The 22,056-nt window shown below is 47.1% G+C and overlaps 1 protein-coding gene across 1 annotated transcript; it reads left to right on the plus strand.

Annotated features, from left to right (window-relative positions):
• Positions 1 to 13,159: 13,159 nt before the first annotated feature.
• Positions 13,160 to 20,688, plus strand: Mmp19 (matrix metallopeptidase 19). Its single transcript, XM_036170040.1, has 9 exons — positions 13,160 to 13,348; positions 13,779 to 13,864; positions 16,870 to 17,000; positions 17,146 to 17,361; positions 17,885 to 18,130; positions 18,708 to 18,827; positions 19,468 to 19,632; positions 19,784 to 19,911; positions 20,069 to 20,688. The coding sequence occupies exons 1-9, from the start codon at positions 13,259 to 13,261 to the stop codon at positions 20,465 to 20,467; spliced, it is 1,581 nt and encodes a 526-aa protein (XP_036025933.1). The 5' UTR covers positions 13,160 to 13,258; the 3' UTR covers positions 20,468 to 20,688.
• The last annotated feature ends 1,368 nt before the right edge of the window (positions 20,689 to 22,056 follow it).

Genomic DNA, 22,056 nt, shown 5'->3' on the forward strand with positions numbered 1-22,056 from the left:
TGTAAGATTTAAAAATTAAAAAATAAAGGATATCCTCAGCTGCCTTAGACTTTGCCTCAAAATTAAAATGAATCGTTTTTAAGGGTTTATTTTTATACTTGTGTGTGTCTGTGTAGATGGATGTCATCTGAATACCCGTCCCTGTGGATTCCAGAAGAGGGCGTAATTCCAGAGAGTTGGAATTACAGATGGTTGTGAGCTGTCTGAATTGGGTGCTGGTAACTGAATTTAGGACCTCTGCAAGAGCAGGATGTTCTTAACCTCATTTATCCAGTCCCGATAAAAATCCTTTATTAAAGCCACATAGAAGCCAGGTGGTGCACACCTTTAACCCGAGTATTCAGGACTCAGAGTTTCAGGCCAGCCTACTCTACCTAGAAAGTTCTAGGCCAGCCAGGGCTACATCGTAAGACCATATCTCAAAAGGGAAAAAAAATTTTTTTAAGGCAGCAGGCATAATTAACTGCTACGTGTTTCAATTACTTTTACTTTTCAACTTCTGTGATGAGACTACATGACCAAGGCAACTCCTAGAAGAGTCAGTTTGGGGCTGACAGTCTCAAGGTTAGTTAGAGAGCCCGTGACTGTCATGGCAGCAGGCAGGCAGGGACGACACCTGAGCAGGAACTGAGCGTGTATGACACAGAAGAGAGCCACCTGGGAATGATCAAAACCCAGCCCCAGTGACACATCTCCCCTAACAAGTGTCTTCTGCGGCAGTTCCACCAACCGGGGACCAAGCATTCAAATACATGAGGCTATGGGGGAGCCATCTCATTCAAATTACCACTCTATGTGGTGGTAACATGCTGAGGAGCAGCTAAGAGAATTTATTCTAGTGTTATGCTTATCTGGAGGGTTCCCCATAGGCTCATGTTTTTGTTTGTTTGTTTGTTTGTTTGTTTTTTGAGACAGGGTTTCTCTGTGTAGCTTTGCACCTTTCCTGGAACTCGCTTTGTAGACCAGGCTGGCCTCGAACTCAGAGATCCACCTGGCTCTGCCTCCCGAGTGCTGGGATTAAAGGCATGTGCCACCACCGCCCACGGAGGCTCATGTTTTGAATGCCTTTTCCGCAGCTCCTGGAGCTCTATGGGAGGCAGGAACACCCATAGCAGAGAGGCCCAGCTGGTGAAGGGGACAGGCCCTTGAAGGCTGTGCCTGGCTCCTGTCCTGCTTTCTGCTCCCTGGCCGACTTCGACGGGAACAGCCTCTGCCACACGTCCCCACACCTGTGCCCTCCGCACCGCAGTCCACCGACACTGAACCAAAATAAACCTTTCCTTGCTGGAGTCGTTGCTGCCAGGTGTTTTGGTCTCAGCGACTCAAAAGTAGTCGCCATGGGAGAACAATGGCCGTTTCAGTCTGTTTGGGCCACTCTTGCAACTAGTGCCTCATAGGCCACGTGTCCTTCAGATGACGGAGATTTACCGCTCATACTTTGGAGGCCGGGGAACCCAAGATAACGCTCTGGAGTTTTGGTATCTGGTAAGAGCCTGGTTTTCGCTTCCAACAGTGTCTCTTCTCAGAGCATCCTCTCAGGGTAGAGGAGAGACAAGGTGGTTCTCCAGGACTTCTTTTATGAAGACACTGACCCCTTCTCTGCCTTCATGTTTAATCACCTCCCAGAGGCCCACTTTCCCAATATAATCATAATAGTTTTCTTTTTCTTTTTTGAGACAAGGTCTCTGTGTACCCCTGGCTGTCCAGGAACTCACTCTGTAGACCAGGCTAGCCTAGAACTCAGAAATTTGCCTGCCTCTGCCTCGTAAGTGCTGGGATTAGAGGCTTGTGCCATTATGCCCAGGCCCCCAGATTGGGCCTTACTATGTTAGTTACCTAAACTGGCCTCAAGCATCCTCCTACATCAACACCCCTAGTGATAGGACTATGGCATGTACCTCCATGCCCAGCAAGGATGGATTTTGAATAATATGACTAGCAAACACCTCATGAAAGTCTGACAGTGAAGACCTGGCCTGTATTTGAAGGTCTTAGTGGTATGACAGCTATGTGCCAAACTTGCTTTCAGTTTTGAAGGGGCCTGTTTCCTTTCACAGAAGAACATAACCCATGAAGCTGGTGAATTTAGAGCAGACCATACTGAAATATGCCACTTTAGCATACGGGGTATTTTAAATTGAAGAAAATACAATACTGGTGCTTTTTGTTTTCTTCCTGAAAGCCAAAGATAAGGCACAAGGTGAAGGTACCTCCTTCCAGGAGGAAGGAGACATTCTTGTCACCAGAGATGGGGAATTGGGACTGAGAGAACTCTATTACCAACAAAACCTATTAGCAGGGCTGGAAAGATGGCTCAGAGGTTAAGAACACTGACTGTTCTTCCAGAGGTCCTGAGTTCAATTCCCAGCAACCACATGGTGGCTCACAACCATCTGTAATGAGATCCGCCATCCTCTTCTGTATACTAAATAAATAAATCTTAAAAAACAACAACAACAACAAACTATTAGCTAGGTGTGGTGGCACATGCCTGTATTCCCAGCACTTGGGAGAGAAATCCAGGAGGATCAGAAGTTCAAGTCATCCTTGGCCAAATAGTGAGTTTGAGGCCATGAGACTCACTAAACAAACAAATAACAACAAAAACCAACCCAAATCTGGGCGTGGTGGCACACATCTTTGATCCCAGCACTGGGAGGCAGAGGCAGGTGGATTTCTGTGAGTTCAAGCCCAGCTTGGTCTACAAAGCGAGTTCCAGGATAGCCAGGGCTATTACACAGAGAAACCCTGTCTCGGAAAAAACAAACAAACAAACAAAACAACAACAACAACAACCAAGAAAAGCTTATTAAACTAACCTATTTTCTCTTATTCACATTTCCCAACATCTCTCCTCTCCTCTCATTTTCACAGTTGACTTTAACCTAATATTACAAGCTTTTGACTCTGACGGCTTCTTTGTGTCCTCATTGCCCAGGTGAAGGTGCCTCATGGACACGTGAAAATAACTGAATAGAGCCCGTGTGCTTTCATCTGCTGATCTAATGCCAACTTGATTCTCAGGTCCAGTCAGACTGTGAAAAAGCTGTTCTAGCCGACTTTCTACTGCTGGGGTAAAACACCGACCAAAACCAACTTGAGGAAGAAAGGGTTTACATCATTTAGTCTATAGCCTATCAAGGGAAGCCAAGGCAGGAACTGAAGGCCACACAGGAGCCAGGCATGGTGGTCCATGCCCTTATCACAGCACTTGGGAGGAAAGAACGATTTCAGAGTTCAAATTCAGCGTTGCTTATGTAGTGAATTCTAGGCCATCCAGAACTGCATAGTAAGATCCAGTCTCAAAACAACAAAACCCAACCAACCAGTCAACCAACCAACCAACCAACCAACCAAACCAACCAACCAACCAAACCAACCAACCAAACCAACCAACCAACCAACCAACCAACCAACCAAACCAACCAACCAACCAACCAAACCAACCAACCAACCAACCAACCAACCAAACCAACCAAACAAACCAACCAACCAAACAAACCAACCAACCAAACAAACCAACCAACCAAACAAACCAACCAAACAAACCAACCAACCAAACAAACCAACCAACCAACCAACTAACCAACCAAACCAACACCAACCAACCAACAACCAACCAACCAACCAACCAAACAAACCAACCAACCAACCAAACCAACCAACTAAACACCACTAACAGCAACACAACCAGAGGGATGAATGCTGCTTACTGGCTTGTTCCCTGCTTCTGTGCTCAGCTCAATTTCTCATACAACCCAGGACCACCTGGAATGGTGCTTCTCAACCTGTCTAATGCTGTGACCTCTTAATACAGTTTCTCCTATTGTTGTGACCCACAACCATAAAATTATTTTCATTGCTACTTCAAAACTGTAATTTTGCTACTGTTATGGATTATAAATATCTGTGTTTTCCCATGGTCTTAAGTGACCCCTATGAAAGGATTATTGGACCCTCCCAAGCGGTTTCCACCCACAGTTTGAGAATCACTCACCTAGGACCTCTTCCAATTTTCCTAAGAAAAGTGCCCTACAGACATGCCCATAGGCTAATCTGAAGTAGGCAGTTCCTCAATTGAGATTCCCTCTTCCCAAATGCATCAAGTTAACAAGCAAGAACAATGTAAAGAAGAAAGTTTTACTTCCCCTACAAAATCAGTTGAAAAAATTACAACCAGTATTTCAATCCCAAGAGGTTTCTCATTTTGCCTTGCATGTAGCTGCCCTCTTATATACTGTCATATGGTCTTTCCTGTGTTTGTCATCTAGAGAGAATCCCCTTTGATACATCCTATCAAGGGTACCCTATCTCATGACCTTGTTTAAATCTAATTATTGCCTTAAAGTCTTGCTTCTAAATACTATCACAGTAAGAGTATAATTCAGCCCATAATATGTGCCCTGCCCTGTGTGTGTGTGTGTGTGTGTGTGTGTGTTTAATAAGTAATGTATGTGTACATATATGCTCAAAGTTTGAAAGCCACTGTTATAACCAATACTGAGGGAATAAAGTATCACTTTCTCTGGAACTTACTCCGTTCCCCAAGTGTAGCTTATGAAAAGGCACGTTAACTCCTGACTTTCTTCTTTTCTATTCCCGAGGCTGGGTTGCTACTCGACACTTCTCCTTCATTATGGTCTCCCCCTCATGTGTAGGCAGCAAAGGTTCTGGGAATTTGGAAGTGAGCTATTTTAGGACTGGTCCTTTGGGATCAGAACCTGTATTGTTTTTAGCTGTCCACTAGGTGGTACTCAGAGGCCAGTTGCTTGGAAATTATCCTCGCTCTGCCTGTTTTCAAAGCAGCAGAAATGTTTAATCTCTCCTCTATAAAAACTTCTAAAATCTACGTTTATTTATTGTGTGTGTATATGTGCGGGAGTGTATGGGTACCACTCAGAGGACATCTTGTGGGAGTCAGTCCTCCTTCTACCAGTCCAGGGGATCGAACTCAGGTTGTCAGGCTTGGCCAAACGCACCTTTGGCTGCTGACAGATCTTACCATCCCCCCAGTTTACTCAGGTGGGGGTCTTATTTAGCACAGGCCACCATAAAACACTTCACTGTGTAACTGAGGATGACCTTAAGCTCCTGACGCTCTTGCATGCTTTGATTATAAATAGACTTGTAATGCTGGACTATCTTTTCCGTTTAGTCCCCCAAGAACTTCAGGAGCTGGTGTCTACATCTCTCTTCTCTCTTCAAAATTATCCCACTTGGTGGAAGGAGAGAACCAACTCCAGCGATTTGTTCTCCGACTTCCACACATGCACCATGACACACACAATAAAAATAAAAAGTTTATGGCTGGAGAATTGGCTCAGTGGTTAAGAGCATTTGTTACTCTCGCAAAGGACTCAGGTTCCATTTCCAGCGCCCACATGGAGGCTCACACAGTCTTGGGCACCAGGCACACATGTGGTGCACAGACATGCGTGCAGACAAAACACTCATAAACATAAAATGATTAAAAGATATTTTGTGGGCTCTTTGTGAACTGTTCATATTGGCATGAATTTAAAAGGTCTAAGTTGGGAGTGATGGTGCATGTCTGCAATCCCAGCAATCTAGGTGGCAGAGATTGGAAAGATAAGTCAAGTTTGAGCTCAGCCTGATTTCTTTTTCTGTTGTTTTTTTGTTTTGAGACAGGTTTCTCTGTGTAGCTTTGGTGACTGTCTTGGAACTTGCTCTGTAGACTAGGCTGGCCTCGAACTCACAGAGTGCTGGGATCAAAGGTGTGCACTACCACCGCCTGGCTCCCAGCCTGATTTCTACAGTAAATTCCAGGCCAGTCAAAATACATAGTGAGGGTGGCTGGAGATATAGCTCAGCAGTTAAGAGCACTGGCTACTCTTCCAAAGGATTCAACTTCAATTCTCAGCATCCACATGGCAGCTCGCAACTGTCTGTAACTCCATTTCCAAGGGATCTGACACCCTCATAACAGACATACATGCAGGCAAAACACAAATGCACATAAACTAATTTAAAAAAATACATAGTGAGACCTTGTCTCAAGACACTGTAGCCAAAATCAAAAAACCAAACCACAACAGAAAAAAAAAAAATACTGAACTTGATGTCACATGCTTGTGCTGGGAGACAGAGGCAGAAATATCTGAAGTTAGCGGACACCCTTAACGACACCATGAGTCAAAAGCCAACTTGAGCTACATGAGGTGTGTGAGTTCAGGGATTGTGATGTCCACCTTTCCTCTTCCTGTATGTCTTACTCACTTTTCTGTTGTTGTTGCGACTCCCAAGACCAAGGCAACTTAAAAGACAGCATTTAATTTGGGGTCTCGTGTTTCCAAAGAGCTCGAGTCCATGACCATTATGGCCGGGAGCATGGCAGCAGGCAGGCAGGCATGGTACTGAGCAGTAACTGAAAACTTACATTTTGAGACACAACCATGAGGCAGAGAGAGAGAGAGAGAGAGAGATTGAGAAGACAGATGGAATGACTCATGACTTTTATCATGACTTCAAAGAAAGTAGATGGGGGCTGGAGAGAGAGCTCAGTGGGTAAGGACACTTGTGTTCTTTCAGAGGACCCAGGTCTGATTCCCAGGACCCATATGGTGGTTTATGACTATCCTTAACTCAGTTCCAGGGGATCTGACACACTCTTCTGACTTCTGTGGGCATCAAGGACATATATAGTACACATACATATGTACAGGCAAAACACTCATATACCTTAAGTCTTTTTGAAAAGAAAATAGGTGGACAGTTCTGTAACATCTTCATTAAACACATGCACAAATACATCACAATGGATTTCTGCATGTGTACAGGTATGTGCAAGCACGTGTATTCACACGTTCATGTGCGTATGCATGGGGGGTCAGGGGTGGATGTGTCTTCCTTGATCACTCTCCACCTTGATTATGGAAGTGAGATCTCTCAGTTGAGCCCAGAATTTCTAGCTAGTTTGGCTGGTCTAGTTAGGCAACTTACTCCAGGGATGCCCTGTCTCTGCCTTTCAAGCAACGGGGTTACAGATGGGTCACTAGGATTTATAAGTGTGTTTATCCAAGCTCTAGTCTCTGTGCTTACTTTGCAAGTATTTTATACACTAAGCCTCCTCCAGTGCAGCATACAAGAGTGTGTGTGAGTGTGTGTGTGTGTGTGTGTGTGTGTGTGTGTGTGTGATTGTTTGTGTGATATGGTCTTGCTATGTATCCCAGGCTGCCTCCCCTCTAAGTAAGTTAGGGACAAAACAGAGGTAAAGGGGACTGGCCACTACCTCTCCCTTCTAGCAATCCGAGCTCCCAACAGCACTCTCTCTAGTCGCTGACCTGGCCCAACAGAGCCGCCGCCTCCATCCCCCCACAGTCCTCTGCGAAAGTGGAGCCCTGTTCTGGACTCTTTCCTGGCCAGCTCCCTAGTGAACCAAAGGGGAGCCAACCATTTTCCAGCGTCATGACAGAACTGTTTCCTGGGGTCACACAGAGCGAGAGAGGACAAAAGGCCAAAGTGCTTTCCCTCATAAAATCAATGCAGACCAGCATTTTGTGAAAGCAATGGTCACCATGGTCACCATGGTCACCATGGTCACCGTTCCCAGAAGGAGCAAAATCCTGCCTGCTGTGTTATCTGTTCTGTGCCAGCCCAGAAACTTCCTTATTCCTTTCTCACTCCCTGTTCCTGGAGCAGGCGACACCTCCTCCTCCCGCAGTGGGCACTGCGCTGCCTGGAAGTCTACTGGCTCTCAGCGGCTCCCCAGCAAGGGAGTCTTGAGTCGGTGAAGGGGAGCAGATCTCGCTGCTTCTTCGTGCTTTGGGAAGAACTGAAGATACAGGATTTGGCAATGTTGAAGTCTGGGGCATCATGGGAACAAAATGTGCCTGCCCAGTCCCTGAATCATCCCTCCCAAGCCCCTCCCACTTCCTCAGACCCTAACCAGTTCCAGCTGTGCACCGTCCTGGTCATCACTTTCCATATGGCTTTAGAAACTGATGACTAATTAAAGAAATGTGTTGTGTGTGGGGTGGGGGGAGGGTAGGGATACTCAAATAAATACAGGTTTCCAGGGTAACAGACTGATGAACTTAACCTCACTAGCCCTGGAAGACTAATTTTCTCCTAACTCCCTCAGGGCTCTGAAGGGGAAAATAGACCACAGGCTAGCCCTCTCTCAGCTTTCCACATGTCAAGGTTGGGGTCTAGACAGTCTTAACTTGTTCCAAACACATTTTTTAAAGATGTATGTATGTACCCACCTATCATCTATCTATGTATCTATCATCTATGTATCTATCCATCTATTCACTATCCTCTATTTGTTTATGTATTATATTTGTAGGTACCATGTGTAGCAGCCTGCGATGTAAGTCAGAAGACACTTCCACCAACAGGTGTTCTCCGTTGGGGGTGGGGTGGGGCTGGGAACACAACTGTGGGTGTCAGGCTCAGTGGCAAGTGCCTTTCCTTCTAAGCCATCTTGCCAGTCCCACATTCACTTTTTTCCACCTCTACAGTTCTCAGTTTCAGAAAGAGATTTGCCATGTATGTCTGCACTGCTGCGGCAAACTCCGGGCCCCATTCATGTTAGGCACATGTGCTACCACCGAGCTAGATCCCTAGCCTATCTGGACTTGCCCTTTGTCTACTAGGATGCCCAACATCTGGCAACCTCTACAGGGTAAGTAGAAACTTGCTTCTCATGGGCCTAGTGACCACTACATGCTTTTGTCTTTTGCCCACAGCCCATGACCTTTGGTCACTAGAAAAATACTCTTGCCGGGCGGAGGTGGTGGCGCACGCCTTTAATCCCAGCACTTGGGAGGCAGAGCCAGGCAGATCTCTGTGAGTTCGAGGCCAGCCTGGGCTGCCAAGTGAGTTCCAGGAAAGGCGCAAAGCTGCACAGAGAAACCCTGTCTTGAAAGAACAAACAAGGGCTGGGGATTTAGCTCAGTGGTAGAGCACTTGCCTAGCAAGCGCAAGGCCCTGGGTTCCGTCCTCAGCTCCAACAAAAAAAAAAAAAAAAAAAAAAGGAAGAAAGAAAAATACTCTCAGAAGTCTCCCAATTGCTCTCTGATACTGTTTAGTTAAAATATATCTCTATACTCAAAACAAAACAAAACAAAAAACCCATCTATATAAATGTCTTCTGCCGTAGTCTGTGGATAGAGACACACCAGTTTACAGGAAGAGAGTAAGCAGCAAGTCAACCGAGTTCCTTCTCTCAAAGCCAACTTCTCTTTTTAGAACAGGCTTGCCACAAGTCCTAACCCTTTGCACACATTCCCGAAACTCCCCCAGTGAGAAATGACAAATTCGGAGGGGGAAGAAAAAAAAAAAAGCAGGGTCAGCCTGTCTCAGAGCTGGGGGCTCTTGGCAGGGGTGGTCATGACACAGAGTTGTAGTGGAATGAGTCATCTTGCTCTTGAACACAGACCCTGACTACAGCTCCTGGTTCCAGGGGTTTTATTTGTTTACGTTAACTTTTCAGAAACCGAAGAGCGATGTGCAGATGTCCCTCGAGTCTATGACACTGATGTTTCCTAGCTGTGTTGTCTGAAGCATCTCACTAGAAATGTACTCCTTTTCGGTAAGGAGGTGATGATTCAACGCACGGTTCTGCACCTTCCACCACCTGCTCTGCTCCCACCTGACGCTTTGGTTTCTAGAATGTGGTTGTACCCTTAGGCCTTCCATAGCCACAGTGAGTAACATGGTGAGGGCTAGAGAGACAGAAGAGACGAGGAGGAGCCTTGCAGGGAGCCGAGTTGTGGCTGTTCCCAAATGCCATCATTTCCTGGGTGTACCAAGCCTGATGATTTCTTCTGAGGTTCTCTGTGTATTCTTTCTGTCACAATTGGGACTTAGTCACCCACATCTTACCCATCTGGGTGCTGGGTCACACGGGTCCAACATCACTGAGGGCAATTAGTCAGGAGTATTCTCCCACCTCGATCCTGGAGTGTGAGGTCCCAGAGAAAAGGGAATGCGTCAGAAATGAGGACCTACCACAAACAAGAATTTGACCTTTCCCTCATCCCTGTACCTTCCTCACTGTGCATCAAGAATGTGCTTGTTCTTCCTCATCGTTACAGTGGTGAGTGTCCCCACATGTCACCCCGAATGCAAGGGTTTGACTTTGATGGGGAGACAAAGGATGCAGTGTTAGCCAGGGATGGTGGTGCATCCCTGTAATCCCAGAGTTGCAGGCTAGCCCCGGCTACATAGTGAGACCTTGTCTCAAAGAAAACAAACCAAAGGCTGGAACAAAACGCAAGAGTTCATGTGGTCTGCAGAAGAGCACATGTTAGAAAACCAGATAACGGGCCTGTTAGGTTCTCCATGGCCATGCTCAAGATTCCCTTGCTCAAACCTCCCTCTCAGGCACTTCATTTCCTCTTATAACACAAACCTGAGTTACATCTCTGGAATCCACAGTGGGAAGGAGAGAATGCACTCCTGAATACTGTCCTCTGACCTCCACCTGCTCTTACACACACACACACACACACACACACACACACACACACACACGTAACTAAGTGTAATTTTAAATAAAAAAATTAATATCTAGATAAACAAAACAAAAAGCTAGGGTGTCACTTCAGGTAGTCTCAGTACTTCGGAGGCCACAGCGGATCCTTTGAGCCCTGACCTTTAGGGCTGGCCTAAGCAACACTCCAAGCCCTGCCTCTCTCCCTTTTAAAATTAAAACATTTATATGTAGATGGAGTTTCTCTGTGTCTGGGAAGTCACTCCCAAATAACCACACAGAGCCTTATTATTAATTATAAATGCTGGATCGATAGCTCAAGCTTATTACTAACTAGCTCGTATGACTTAAATTAACCCATTTCTATTGATCTACATTCTGCTATGTGGAGTTACCTCTCTTTCATCTTGTACCTCTTGTTTCTTCTCCGAGTCTCCTTGGTGTTGGCAACTCCTCTGACTCCACCCTTCTTCTTCCCAGAATTCTCTCTGCCCCAAAAATCCTGCCTAGCTATTGGCCAGTCAGCTTCTTTATTAAACCAGTCACGGCAACATATATTCACACAGTGTAAAGGAATATTCCACATTTATATTTTAATTTTATGTGTATGAATGTTTGCCTACATGTATGTCTGTGCACCACTTGGGTGCCTAGTGTGGTGTATTCAGGGACCAGAAGACGGAGTTGAATCCCCTGGAGCTGGAATTATAGATGGTTATGATGTAATATGAATCTTAAAGGGTCTTATTCATAAAAACAAACTTGGAGCCAGGTATTGGGGTGAACACTGAAAGATCAGAGAAACAGAACAAGCCATAGCCATCTTACCTCGCCAATTCCTCAGCTGATCCTGTTTCCTCAGACTAAAAGTCTCTGAGTCCTCATCCAAATGGATCTCAGCTGAACTGCTGCTAAAAGCTAAAAGCTTTAAATAGGCTCTAGTTCCTGGTCCTCACGCCTTATATACCTTTCTGCTTCCTGCCATCTCTTCCTGGGATTAAAGGTGTGTGTCACCATGCCTGGCTGTTTCCAGTGTGGCTTTGAACTCACAGAGATCCAGACAGATCTTTGCCTCCAGAATGCTAGGATTAAAGGCGTGTGCTACCACTGCCTAAACCTATGTTTAATATAGTGGCTGTTCTGTTTTCTGACCCCCAGATAAATTTATTGGGATGCACAATATATTAACCATAATTATAAGTCACCATGTGGTGCTGGGAATTGAACCTGGATCCTCTGAAAGAATAGTAAATGCTCTTAACCACTGAGTCATCTCTGCAGTCCCCCCTTTTCCCCCCTCCCTCCCTCCCTCCCTCCCTCCCTCCCTTTCTTTCCTCCTTCACCTTTTTTTTTTTTTTTTTTTTAGACAGGGTCTCTCCTCACAGCCCTGGCTGGCCTCAAACTTGCTAGGTAGAAGAGGCCTCAAACTCATACAGATCTTCCTGCTCTAGCCTCCTCAGTACTGGGATTAAAGGCATGTGCCACCATGTGCCCCTGTCCCCCAAAGACTGGAATAATTCTTCCTTCACAGTAATAAAACATATAGCTTTTAATTGCTTTAATTATGTATTTAAAAATTTGAGGCAGGAGCTCATAGCTAAAAGCTGGCCCAGGACTTGCTATCTAGGTAAGGATGACTTTGAACTTTTGATCTTCCTTCAGCTCATAGGTGCTAATATTATAGTTCTAGGACATCCAGGGCTACACAGAGAAACCCTGTCTTGAAGACAAACCAGACCAAACAACAACAACAACAAAACAAATGAAATTCGTATGCTTGTGTTATGCCGTATTGTGGAGGAGGCATCTGTGGCGCCAGCAGAACTCAGGGCCTGTCTGCAAGAGCAGCAAGTTCTCTTAACTGCTGATCCAGGTCTCCAGTCCCTATACTACTTATTTTATAACCAATACATCTGGTAAATTTTTTTTCTTTAGCAAAAAAGAGTCACAAATGGAAAATGTTTAAGAAGCCTTGATGATGTAGAGCTCAAGGTCAGCCTGGGCCGCAAAGCTAGATTCTGGCTTAAAATAATCTCCCAACTTGATCTTAGTTGCAAAGAAACAGACCTCAAAGTTGGACGTGGTAGCTCTTTGAGTTCCAGGCCAGCCTGGTCTACATAGGGAGTTCCAGGCCAGCCTGGTCTACATAGGGAGTTCCAGGCCAGCCTGGTCTACATAGGGAGTTCCAGGCCAGCCTGGTCTACATAGGGAGTTCCAGGCCAGCCAGGAATATGTAGAGAGATGCTTGCTCTCAAACAACAGCAAATCCAGAGAGGCAGACCTCACCTTTGACCCCTTCACTTGGAACTCATGCTGCCTCCTACCTCTTCGCTCCTATTGATTTTCCCTTGTCAGTAGCAAATGGACATGTGAATGAAGCTGAGGCCTTTCCTGGCCCCAGATCCCCAAGGAGCGGGAATGTCCAACTCTAGGGGGCAGCTCTGGTCCTAGGTCCTACTAGTCTCTCCAGAGATTCCGGCTTTCACCCCTCCAGGAGACAGACCCCAGAGCAGTACAGAAAGTCATCTGGTCTCCGGCAGAGGGCTCTGGGGGAAGGAGCATTAGGGGCTTTTTGGGCTTCTGCTCTTCGGTAGGGCAGGAGTTAAAGATGAGTTGCAACATCTCTCTGGGCTGAGTCACCTCCCACTGCTCCCCACAGATGGTTTATAAAGAGGACCAGAGGCTGACAGAGAAGACCTTGGAGGTAAGAGTCCCTTACCTAGTGCTGCTCCTCCAGACTCCCAGAAGTCTCAGGTCAGAGGGCTCAGGCAACCCCTGGAGCTCTTGTCAGCTGGGACCATGGACTGGCAACAGTTGTGGCTGACTTTCTTACTCCCCATGACAGTCTCAGGCCGGGCTCTGGGGCCTACAGAGAAGGAGGCAGTCTTGGTGAGTCCTCTGGATTGACAGGGATTACCATGCTATAGTCTCCTCTAGGTTTCTCTCTTGCCTTGTAACCTACCTGCCTCTCCCTGTTTCCTCGGCACCCTGATCTACGTTGCCCACCTCCTGCTCTTTTCCTTGTTCCATCTGAGGCCCCTCACTCACTCATCAATCCTTCGGTATCTGTCCCCTTCTCTCCTCATGGGTCTGTTAGGTCATTTGGATTGTTTGTTTAAGACAGGATTCCACTATGTAGCCCTGCCTGGTCTGGAACTCACTAGGTAGACCAGGCTATCCTTGAACTCACAGAGATCTGCCTGCTTCCATTTCCCGAGTGCTGGTATTAAAGGTGTGAGCCACCATGCTCTGTTTCTGTTACGTCACTTGGAAGCTGTACCCCGAGACTAAACCTCTTTCAACCTGCATGCCATTATAGGATTACCTGTTGCAGTATGGGTATCTACAGAAGCCTCTAGAAGGAGCTGATGACTTCAGGCTAGAAGATATCACAGAGGCCCTAAGGTGAGGCTCTAAGATCACAAGGTACACGCTTTCATATTGGAGGTGTCAAGTTCTCCCCTCTCCCAGGCTCACCTCTGCCTGACCCTAAACCACAGCAAGGATCTGTCGGATGGGAATGTTACTCAGGATGGTGGAATTTGAGGTGAGATGGAGAATCAGGATGAGGAGCCCAGAGATCAGGTGTGGTGGTACACAGCTGTAATCTCAGTCCTGGGGAGGCAAAGCCGGGTCGGGTATGATGGTCCATGCTTTTAGTTCCAGATTCCTGGCACTCAGGAGGCAGAGGCAGGCAGATCTCTGTGAGTTTGAGGCCAGCCTGGGCTACATACACAGAGAGTTCCAGGACAGCTAAAGCTATACAGTGAGACACTGCCTTAAAAAGGGAGAAGGGGGGGGGGGCTGGAGAGATGGCTCAGCGGTTAAGAGCACCGGCTGCTCTTCCAGAGGTCCTGAGTTCAATTCCCAGCACCCACATGGTGGCTCACAACCATCTGTAATGAGATCGGGCGCCCTCTTCTGGTCTGCAGTCATACATGATCTATACATAATAAATAAATAAATCTTTAAAAAAAAAGGGAGAAGTGGAAACAATAAAATCCTGGAAGGATGGCTCAGCAGTTAAGAGTACTTGATGCTCTTGCAGAGGACCAGCACTGACATCAGGAAGCTCACAGCCTCCTGTGACTCCAGCTCCGAACGATCTGACGCCTTCTTCAGGCTTCCTTAGGCACCCAAACATATGTTAACAACATTTACTCATATAGAAACACACACAAGAATGAAAATCTTCCCCCGCTTCCTACCCTCTGGGTAGTCCTGACTGTCCTGGAATTCACTCTGTAGACCCAGCTGGCCTAGAATGTATAGAGATTCTCTGGCCTCTGCCTCCTACCTCCTGAGTGCTGGGATTAAAGACATGCGACACCGCCGTTCAGAACAAAAAGTTTAGCAGAAGAGCTGGAGGCTAGCTTGGACCGCACGATGAGTATTTATCTTTATTTTATTTTAGTGTTTATTATTACCTTTGATCCTGGCCTCACACTGTAGCTCAGATTGGCTTGGAACTCCTTGCAATCCTTCTGCCTCTGCTTCTACCATGCTGTAGTTAGAGGTGTGAACCGCCATGCTGGGCTGGAGTCCTGTCATTACACTTTTAAATTGTCTTTGATGGTTTCATGTATAGACACACACATGTATGTATATGTGCGTGTGCGTGTGCGCATGTGTGTGTGTCCGTGTATTGTGTGTGTGTGTGTGTGCACATGCGTTGGTCATTCACCCCATTGCTCTCTCACTTCCATTCCTCCTGAATCTCTCCCCCAAACAAGACCCTCTTCTATTTTCTCTCTAACCCACTAAGTTTAATTAGGGCTGCTTGTTTTACAGTTCCTTATTACATTTATTTATTTGTGTGTGTGTGTGTGTGTGTGTGTGTGTGTGTGTGTGTGTGTGCACATCCCATGGAACATAGTTGGAGATCCAGTTCTCTCCTTCCACCATGTGGGGCCTGGGGATTGAACTTACGTAGTCAGGCTTGGCAGCAAGTCCTTTAACCCACAGAGCCCTCTCACTGGCCCGTTTTGACATAATTTTTTTGGTTTATTAATTTTTATTTTATGCACATATGTATGTGTACCATGCAGATGCTTAGTGCCTAAGCTGGTCAGAAGAAGGCGTCAGACCTCCTGCAACTGGAGTGAAGGATGGTTGTGAACTACCATGTGGATGCTAGGGATTGAACCTGGGTCCTCTGTAAAAGCAACACATTCTCTTAACTGTTGGGCCATCTCTCCAGCTCCCTGCTTTGATTTTTTGAGAACCTGTGATGTAGTGAGTGAGGTTCATCCTCACTCCTGCCTCATCCTTGAAAGTACTGGGATCACAGGATGAGCCACCATGCACACCTAGCCAGTCCTTGTCTCAAAAGCAAAGCAAATGAGGCTGGAGAGATGACTCAGTGGTTAGGGTCTGCTCTTGTAGAGGACCCAGGTTTGGTTCCAAGCACCCACATGGCAGCTCACAACTATCTATGACTCCAGTTCAAGGGGATCCAACGCTCTTTCCTGACCTCTGTAGGCACTACACACATGTGGTATACTTACATACATGCAGAGGAAACACTGATACACATAAAATAAGAATAAATCTTAAAAATAAAAACAAACCCAAACAGCTAGACATGGTGGCTCACATCTTTAATTCCTGTGCTCAGGAGGCCAAGGAAGGAGTATTGCCATGAATTTAAGGCCAGCTTGGATTACAAAGTGAGTTTGAGGCCAGCCTAGGCTATAGAGTGAGTGAGACCTTGCCTGGAAAGACAAACAAAGAAAGTGAGAAACACGGCCAGTGGATTCTCCAAGGCCTGGAACACTCCTTTCGATGCTTGTCCTTCGCAGCTAAAACACTGACATTTGCAGCTCACAGGAGGCGCCGAATGTATAAAGCTACAGATTGACTTGATATGATGTCCCCTTCTGTGGACATTTCATTCATTATTTATTTATCTCTATTCTGTGTTCTTTGTATTTTGCTGATTTTTGTTGTTGTATTCTTTTTCTTTATGATCCCATGACAGGCCATGGGTGGATGAGGTTGCCCCAGTGCAGGCTGGGAGGAGAGCCCAGCGGGCTGAAGTGGGTAGGACCTCAGAGGGCAGCACAGCAGCTGCGCAGGGAGACTCTCCAGAGGGTGGCCAGGGAGTGGGGTTGCTCACCTGCTAGATCGGAAAGCTAGAAAGTGAGGAAGGTGGGGGAGGAAGGCTACTCTTCAGGTCAGTCTTCCTCAAAAGACCCTGGAAATGGAGAGATGAAGTCGGAGCGCATTTCCACAGGCTAGAAGACAAAGCCCAGTTGTGAGCACTAGAGACTGGAGAGTCCTTTTCAGCTTTAAAGACCTTGTGTCTTCTCTATCACTATTTCGGGCAGCAAGAGGCCAAAGATCCATCCCCAATTTCCAGCCATTCCAGATCCACCTGCCCTTGTGCACCAGCCTCTCTCTCTTTCTAGCGCTTTCCAGGAAGCATCCGAGCTGCCAGTTTCAGGCCAGATGGATGATGACACAAGGGCCCGTATGAAGCAGCCCCGTTGTGGTCTGGAGGATCCCTTCAACCAGAAGACCCTTAAATACCTGCTTCTGGGTGAGGACTGAGCCTGGGAAGGGAAGGAGAAGGCTGCCTGGCTCTGAGTGTGGGTAATACTTGCAATGGAGGGAATTAAGTAACCTCACCCTGAGCGGGGTTCTCTTGGTTATGTTTCTAACTTACTTTCTGGTCCCTTCACCAGGCCGCTGGAGAAAGAAGCATTTGACATACCGAATCTTGAACCTGCCCTCCACCCTCTCACCCTCCAGAGCCCAGGCAGCCCTGCATCAAGCCTTTAAGTACTGGAGCAGCGTGGCCCCCCTGACCTTCCGGGAGGTGAAGGCTGGTTGGGCTGACATCCGCCTCTCATTCCATGGCCGCCAAAGCCCGTACTGCTCCAACACCTTTGATGGGCCTGGTAGGCACTAGTTCTTAACTTTCAACAGACCTCAGCAATAAACTGTCTCCTTGAGCCAGTGACTCAGATCTTAAGGTTCAGGTTGTCGTTTCTGCCCAAAGATACCCTGTACTCGGACCTTCGACTATTTCCCAGAGAAGCCGTTTCTTGCCTAGCCAGGCCCTTAGTAGCTCTCCTCTTTAAATCTTATGCCTGGCTTTCATTTCCTCTCTCAGACCTCACCCTGAGAGGGGAGTGGGTCACAGAGGAGTGGCCGGGGAGGTGAAGATTTTGTTTTGGGTTTCCCTGAAGAAGTACCTAAGCTAGCTATGGCAGTGTATCCTGCATTTTTTGTAGCCCAGGCTGACATAAAACCCATTCATTATGCAGCTGAGGCTGGTCTTGAACTTCTGATCCTCCTGTGTCCACCTTCCAAGTGCTGTGATTACAGGTGTGTTATCACATCTGAAAGTAGCTTGAGTACATAGTCAGCAAACGATGCTCTGTCGGCTCTAACGTACTGTCTACCTTTGCCTTTGTCCAGGAAAGGTCCTGGCCCATGCTGATATCCCAGAGCTTGGCAGTGTACACTTCGATAAAGATGAATTCTGGACTGAGGGGACCTACAAAGGAGTGAACCTGCGCATCATTGCAGCCCATGAAGTGGGCCACGCCTTGGGACTTGGGCACTCCCGATACACTCAGGCACTTATGGCTCCTGTCTATGCTGGCTACCAGCCCTACTTCAGGCTGCACCCAGATGATGTGGCAGGGATCCAGGCTCTCTATGGTGAGCATGAGAGTCAGTCTGACTAATATCTCTCTAGGCTCAAGGAGACAATAGTTGCTTTCATGGAGTAAAATGGCTTTTTTTTTTTTCTCTTCCTCTGCCCAGTTCTTCAAGCTATTCATCTTCAAAAATTGTCTCTATTTTTTGACTCTTTTATGTCTAATCTCCCTTCCTGGACTTTCTTCCCTCACACCCTATCTAATTCTTTTGTTATTATTGTTGCCTGTTGCTTTGAGACAGGGTCTTTATTATGCAGCTCTAGCTGTCCTGGAACTTGCTACGTAGTCCAGGCTGTATTCAAACTCATGGAGGCCCTCCTGCCTCTACATCCCTAGTGCTGGGATTAAAGGTGTGCACCACCATGCCTGGCAACCCCATTCTTGAAGATGCAGAATGTACATTCCAGGAAACTTCCTTCTCTCTGGTGCTTCTCAAAACAAAACCGTGTCTCCTGTATATTGTGGACCACAAAGGGAAACTCTTTAGAATTCCCTTTTCCATCTCTATTGGGCCATTGAGCAGAACTTATAGCAGACAGGCAGAGAAGCTGAGTGTGTTGCCTTACTTCACTTTGCAGGTAAAAAGAGCCCAGAGACAGAGGATGAAGAGGAAGAGATTTCCACTGTGTCACCAGTGACCACAAAACCCAGTCCCATGCCAAACCCCTGCAACACTGAACTGGATGCCATGATGCTGGGTGAGGCCCTTCCCAAACAGGCTGTTGACAGGCAATGAGGGCAGTCTATTGACTCCAAGGCCTGGACAGATGGGGATGATGTGGGACCAAAGCAGAAGCATTGGGGGTTGGACCCCAGGAAAAGGCTGCCAGGGAAGATGTGTAGCATGAACACTCAGAGTCAAATTAAAAGAGGGCTGGGTGGCTGGGTAGTGGTGATGCATGCCCTTAATCTCAGTGCTCGGGAGGAAGAGGCAGGTGATTCTCTGTGAGTTCAAGGCCAGCTTGGTCTACAGAGCGAGTTCCAGGACAGCCAGGACTGTTATTCAGAGAAACCCTGTCTCAAAAAAAGGGGGGTGGGGTGGGTGGGACACAGCAAGATGGAATTGGCTGCAATGTCTATTAGAGAGGATTTTATTTGTACCTGGTTTTAAGATTTTAAAGCTACCTGGGATGGGGCACTAGCTCTCCAAAGAGGAACAGCTGACTAACTGGAGGGCTGTGGAGAAGGGAGAGGCTCAGCACTGTGTCTTCCTTCTCTGCCTTTTCCAAGCTGAGTGAATTTTTGAAGGACCCATCAGTGGCCAGTACGGAAACCGCCCGAGACACTCATGAGTCCACCTGTTCTCTTCCAAACTTGTTAACATGCTTCTTCTCTCAGGGCCCCGTGGGAAGACCTATGCTTTCAAGGGGGACTATGTGTGGACTGTAACTGACTCGGGTCCAGGCCCCTTGTTCCGAGTGTCTGCTCTTTGGGAGGGGCTCCCTGGAAACCTAGATGCCGCTGTCTACTCTCCTAGAACAGGATGGATCCATTTCTTCAAGGGTAAGTGGGATACTTAGGTCTTGCTTAAGGGCCTGGTCATTGAAAAGCTGAAAACGGAGGAGGCATGAGAAGTTTCTGAGAGGGTGAGAGAGGGGCCAAGAGCTCCCATCTGATAACAGAGGCAACTTGTTCTTCCTTTGACCTTTCTCAGGAAACAAGGTGTGGCGATATGTGGGTTTCAAGATGTCTCCTGGCTTTCCCATGAAACTCAACAGAGTAGAACCCAACCTGGATGCAGCGCTCTATTGGCCTGTTAATAAAAAGGTGTTCCTTTTTAAGGTATAGCAAAGTCAGGGATAGTCTCTTCTGAGGAGGGTCAGGCGACCTAATACTGAGGGGGGAAAGTCTCACCCTTACAGGGCACCTTCTGCAGCTTGGATCAGCCTCTGGAGACCTTAAGCCTCTCATTCTCTTCTTCTCACCCACTCCAAATTAGGGCTCAGGATACTGGCAATGGGATGAGCTGGCCAGAACTGACTTCAGCCGCTACCCCAAACCAATCAAGGAATTGTTTACTGGAGTGCCAGACCAACCCTCAGCAGCTATGAGCTGGCAAGACGGCCAAGTCTACTTCTTCAAGGGCAAAGACTACTGGCGTCTTAACCAGCAGCTTCGAGTGGCAAAGGGCTATCCCAGAAATATCACACACTGGATGCGCTGTCGTCCTCAGTCTCCAGACACTGACTCGTTAACTGGGGACACTACTCCCTCAACCACAGACACAATCTTGGATACCACCCCCTCAACCATGGACTCAATCTTGGACATCACTCCCTCAGCTACAGACTCTGCCACCCTTTCATTCCCTGCTAATGTCACCCTGCTAGGGGCCTAAGAACTAACCAATATCATCTGCTCATTAGGGTTGTGCAGATGTTACAGCATTGGCACTGGCCATAGACCTCGTGCCCCTAAATATCCTAATTCTGGGCACCATTTTCCTGTGCTCCTAGAAGGTGCCCCCTTAATTCTGAATTAGTCCCAAATTCCCGTTTCTCCTTGTCATAAAGCTCTTTCAAGTGTGCCGTCTATTCTCTGGTGGAGGGAAATTGTCATTCAGGCTTTTTTTTTTTTTTTGACAAGGTCTCTGTCTAGCACTGGCTATGGTTAACCTGAAATACTCTATGTAGACCAGGCTGGCCTCGGACTCACAGAGATCCACCTGCCTCTGCCTCCTGAGTGCTGGGATTAGAGGCGTGCGCCACCATGCCTGGCTAGCGTTCTTTATTACTTTTATTTTTGTGTGAATCGGTGGCTTGCTGCATGTGTACCCCTGTGAGGGTGTCAGATCCTCTGGAACTGGAGTTACAGACAGTCGTGAGCTGCCATGTGGGTGCTGGGAATTGAACCCAGGTCCTTTGGAAGAGCAGCCATCGCTCTTCACCGTTGAGCCATCTCTCCAGCCTGTGTTTTTTTTTTTTTTTTTAAAGGATTTAAGGCACCGCGACCACACCTGGCTGTCAGTTGGGTCCTTAGCTGACAGGAGGCGGTAGCTGGGCTGCTGGATGCCTGGGTTCTGTTCTTCCCACACAAAGTAGAAGAAACAGCACAGCAGGGAAACTGAGCAAGGGCTTCGGGGTCCTTGAGCCACTGGACCGTGGCTTTCAGCAAGTTAATTAACCTTGTAAAGCCTTGGATTCTCCATTAACAAAATAAGGTTAATATCGATGATACAGGGCTGCTATGTTATGTGAGATACTATATGTGAAGTGTCTGACGGAGTCCGACACATTTGTATTTAATAAAGGCTAACTTCGTGTATATTCATATATAGATGTATCATGTATATATGCGTCATAAACATAGTGTATATGATAAAGGTGCCATAGCAGATCTTTAGGGGACAGATTACCTTTGTTTTGTGGTGCAAAGAAAGTTTGAAAAGCAACAGTTGATGTTCCACTCCCTAGTTGAATTTTCAATGCCATTTTATTCCCGTGTTCCCTTGTTCTTCCTCCCTCTCATCACAGAGTTGCTGCTCAGGGGAGGGATATGTCTTCCTTCATACTGTCTGGGAATCCAGGAAGCAGATCTTGCTCAGGAGAGTCAGGGAGGAGAGTTAGAAGGGGTTAGTGGCTGGACCCAAATTCTGGTTTAGGAGGAAACTAGTATTACCTACATTGAGAGTCAGAGAAGGCACTTGACTACCTCACAGCCCCAGAGCCAGGCCCCTCTGAGCAAAGAGGCAAGAACCAGCCACGTGAGCCAGCGCTCGTTCTCTTGGAGCACGGGGCCAGCTTTCGGAGAGAGGGGAGTTGAGGCAGATCCTGTGGTCCTCCCTCGTTGAAGAGAGAGGAGAGAAAGCACCATGGAGGATTGTGTTCTCCACTGAGGTAGAGGGGACTCCAGACTATGGGGTCTACGGAGAAAGGCCAAGCAGAAGCCCAGTTACCCCTACTAAGGAGCCTGGGGGCTGGGGATCTT

This window comes from Onychomys torridus, chromosome 20 (assembly GCF_903995425.1).
Source record: "Onychomys torridus chromosome 20, mOncTor1.1, whole genome shotgun sequence".
NCBI classification, from domain to species: domain Eukaryota; kingdom Metazoa; phylum Chordata; class Mammalia; order Rodentia; family Cricetidae; genus Onychomys; species Onychomys torridus.

Coding starts and splice junctions, on each gene's coding strand:
- Mmp19 (XM_036170040.1), top strand. CDS start 13,259: ATGGACTGGCAACAGTTGTGGCTGACTTTCTTACTCCCCATGACAGTC. Junction 17,001..17,145: donor CCTTAAATACCTGCTTCTGG/GTGAGGACTGAG, acceptor TCCCTTCACCAG/GCCGCTGGAGAAAGAAGCAT. Junction 17,362..17,884: donor CAACACCTTTGATGGGCCTG/GTAGGCACTAGT, acceptor GCCTTTGTCCAG/GAAAGGTCCTGGCCCATGCT.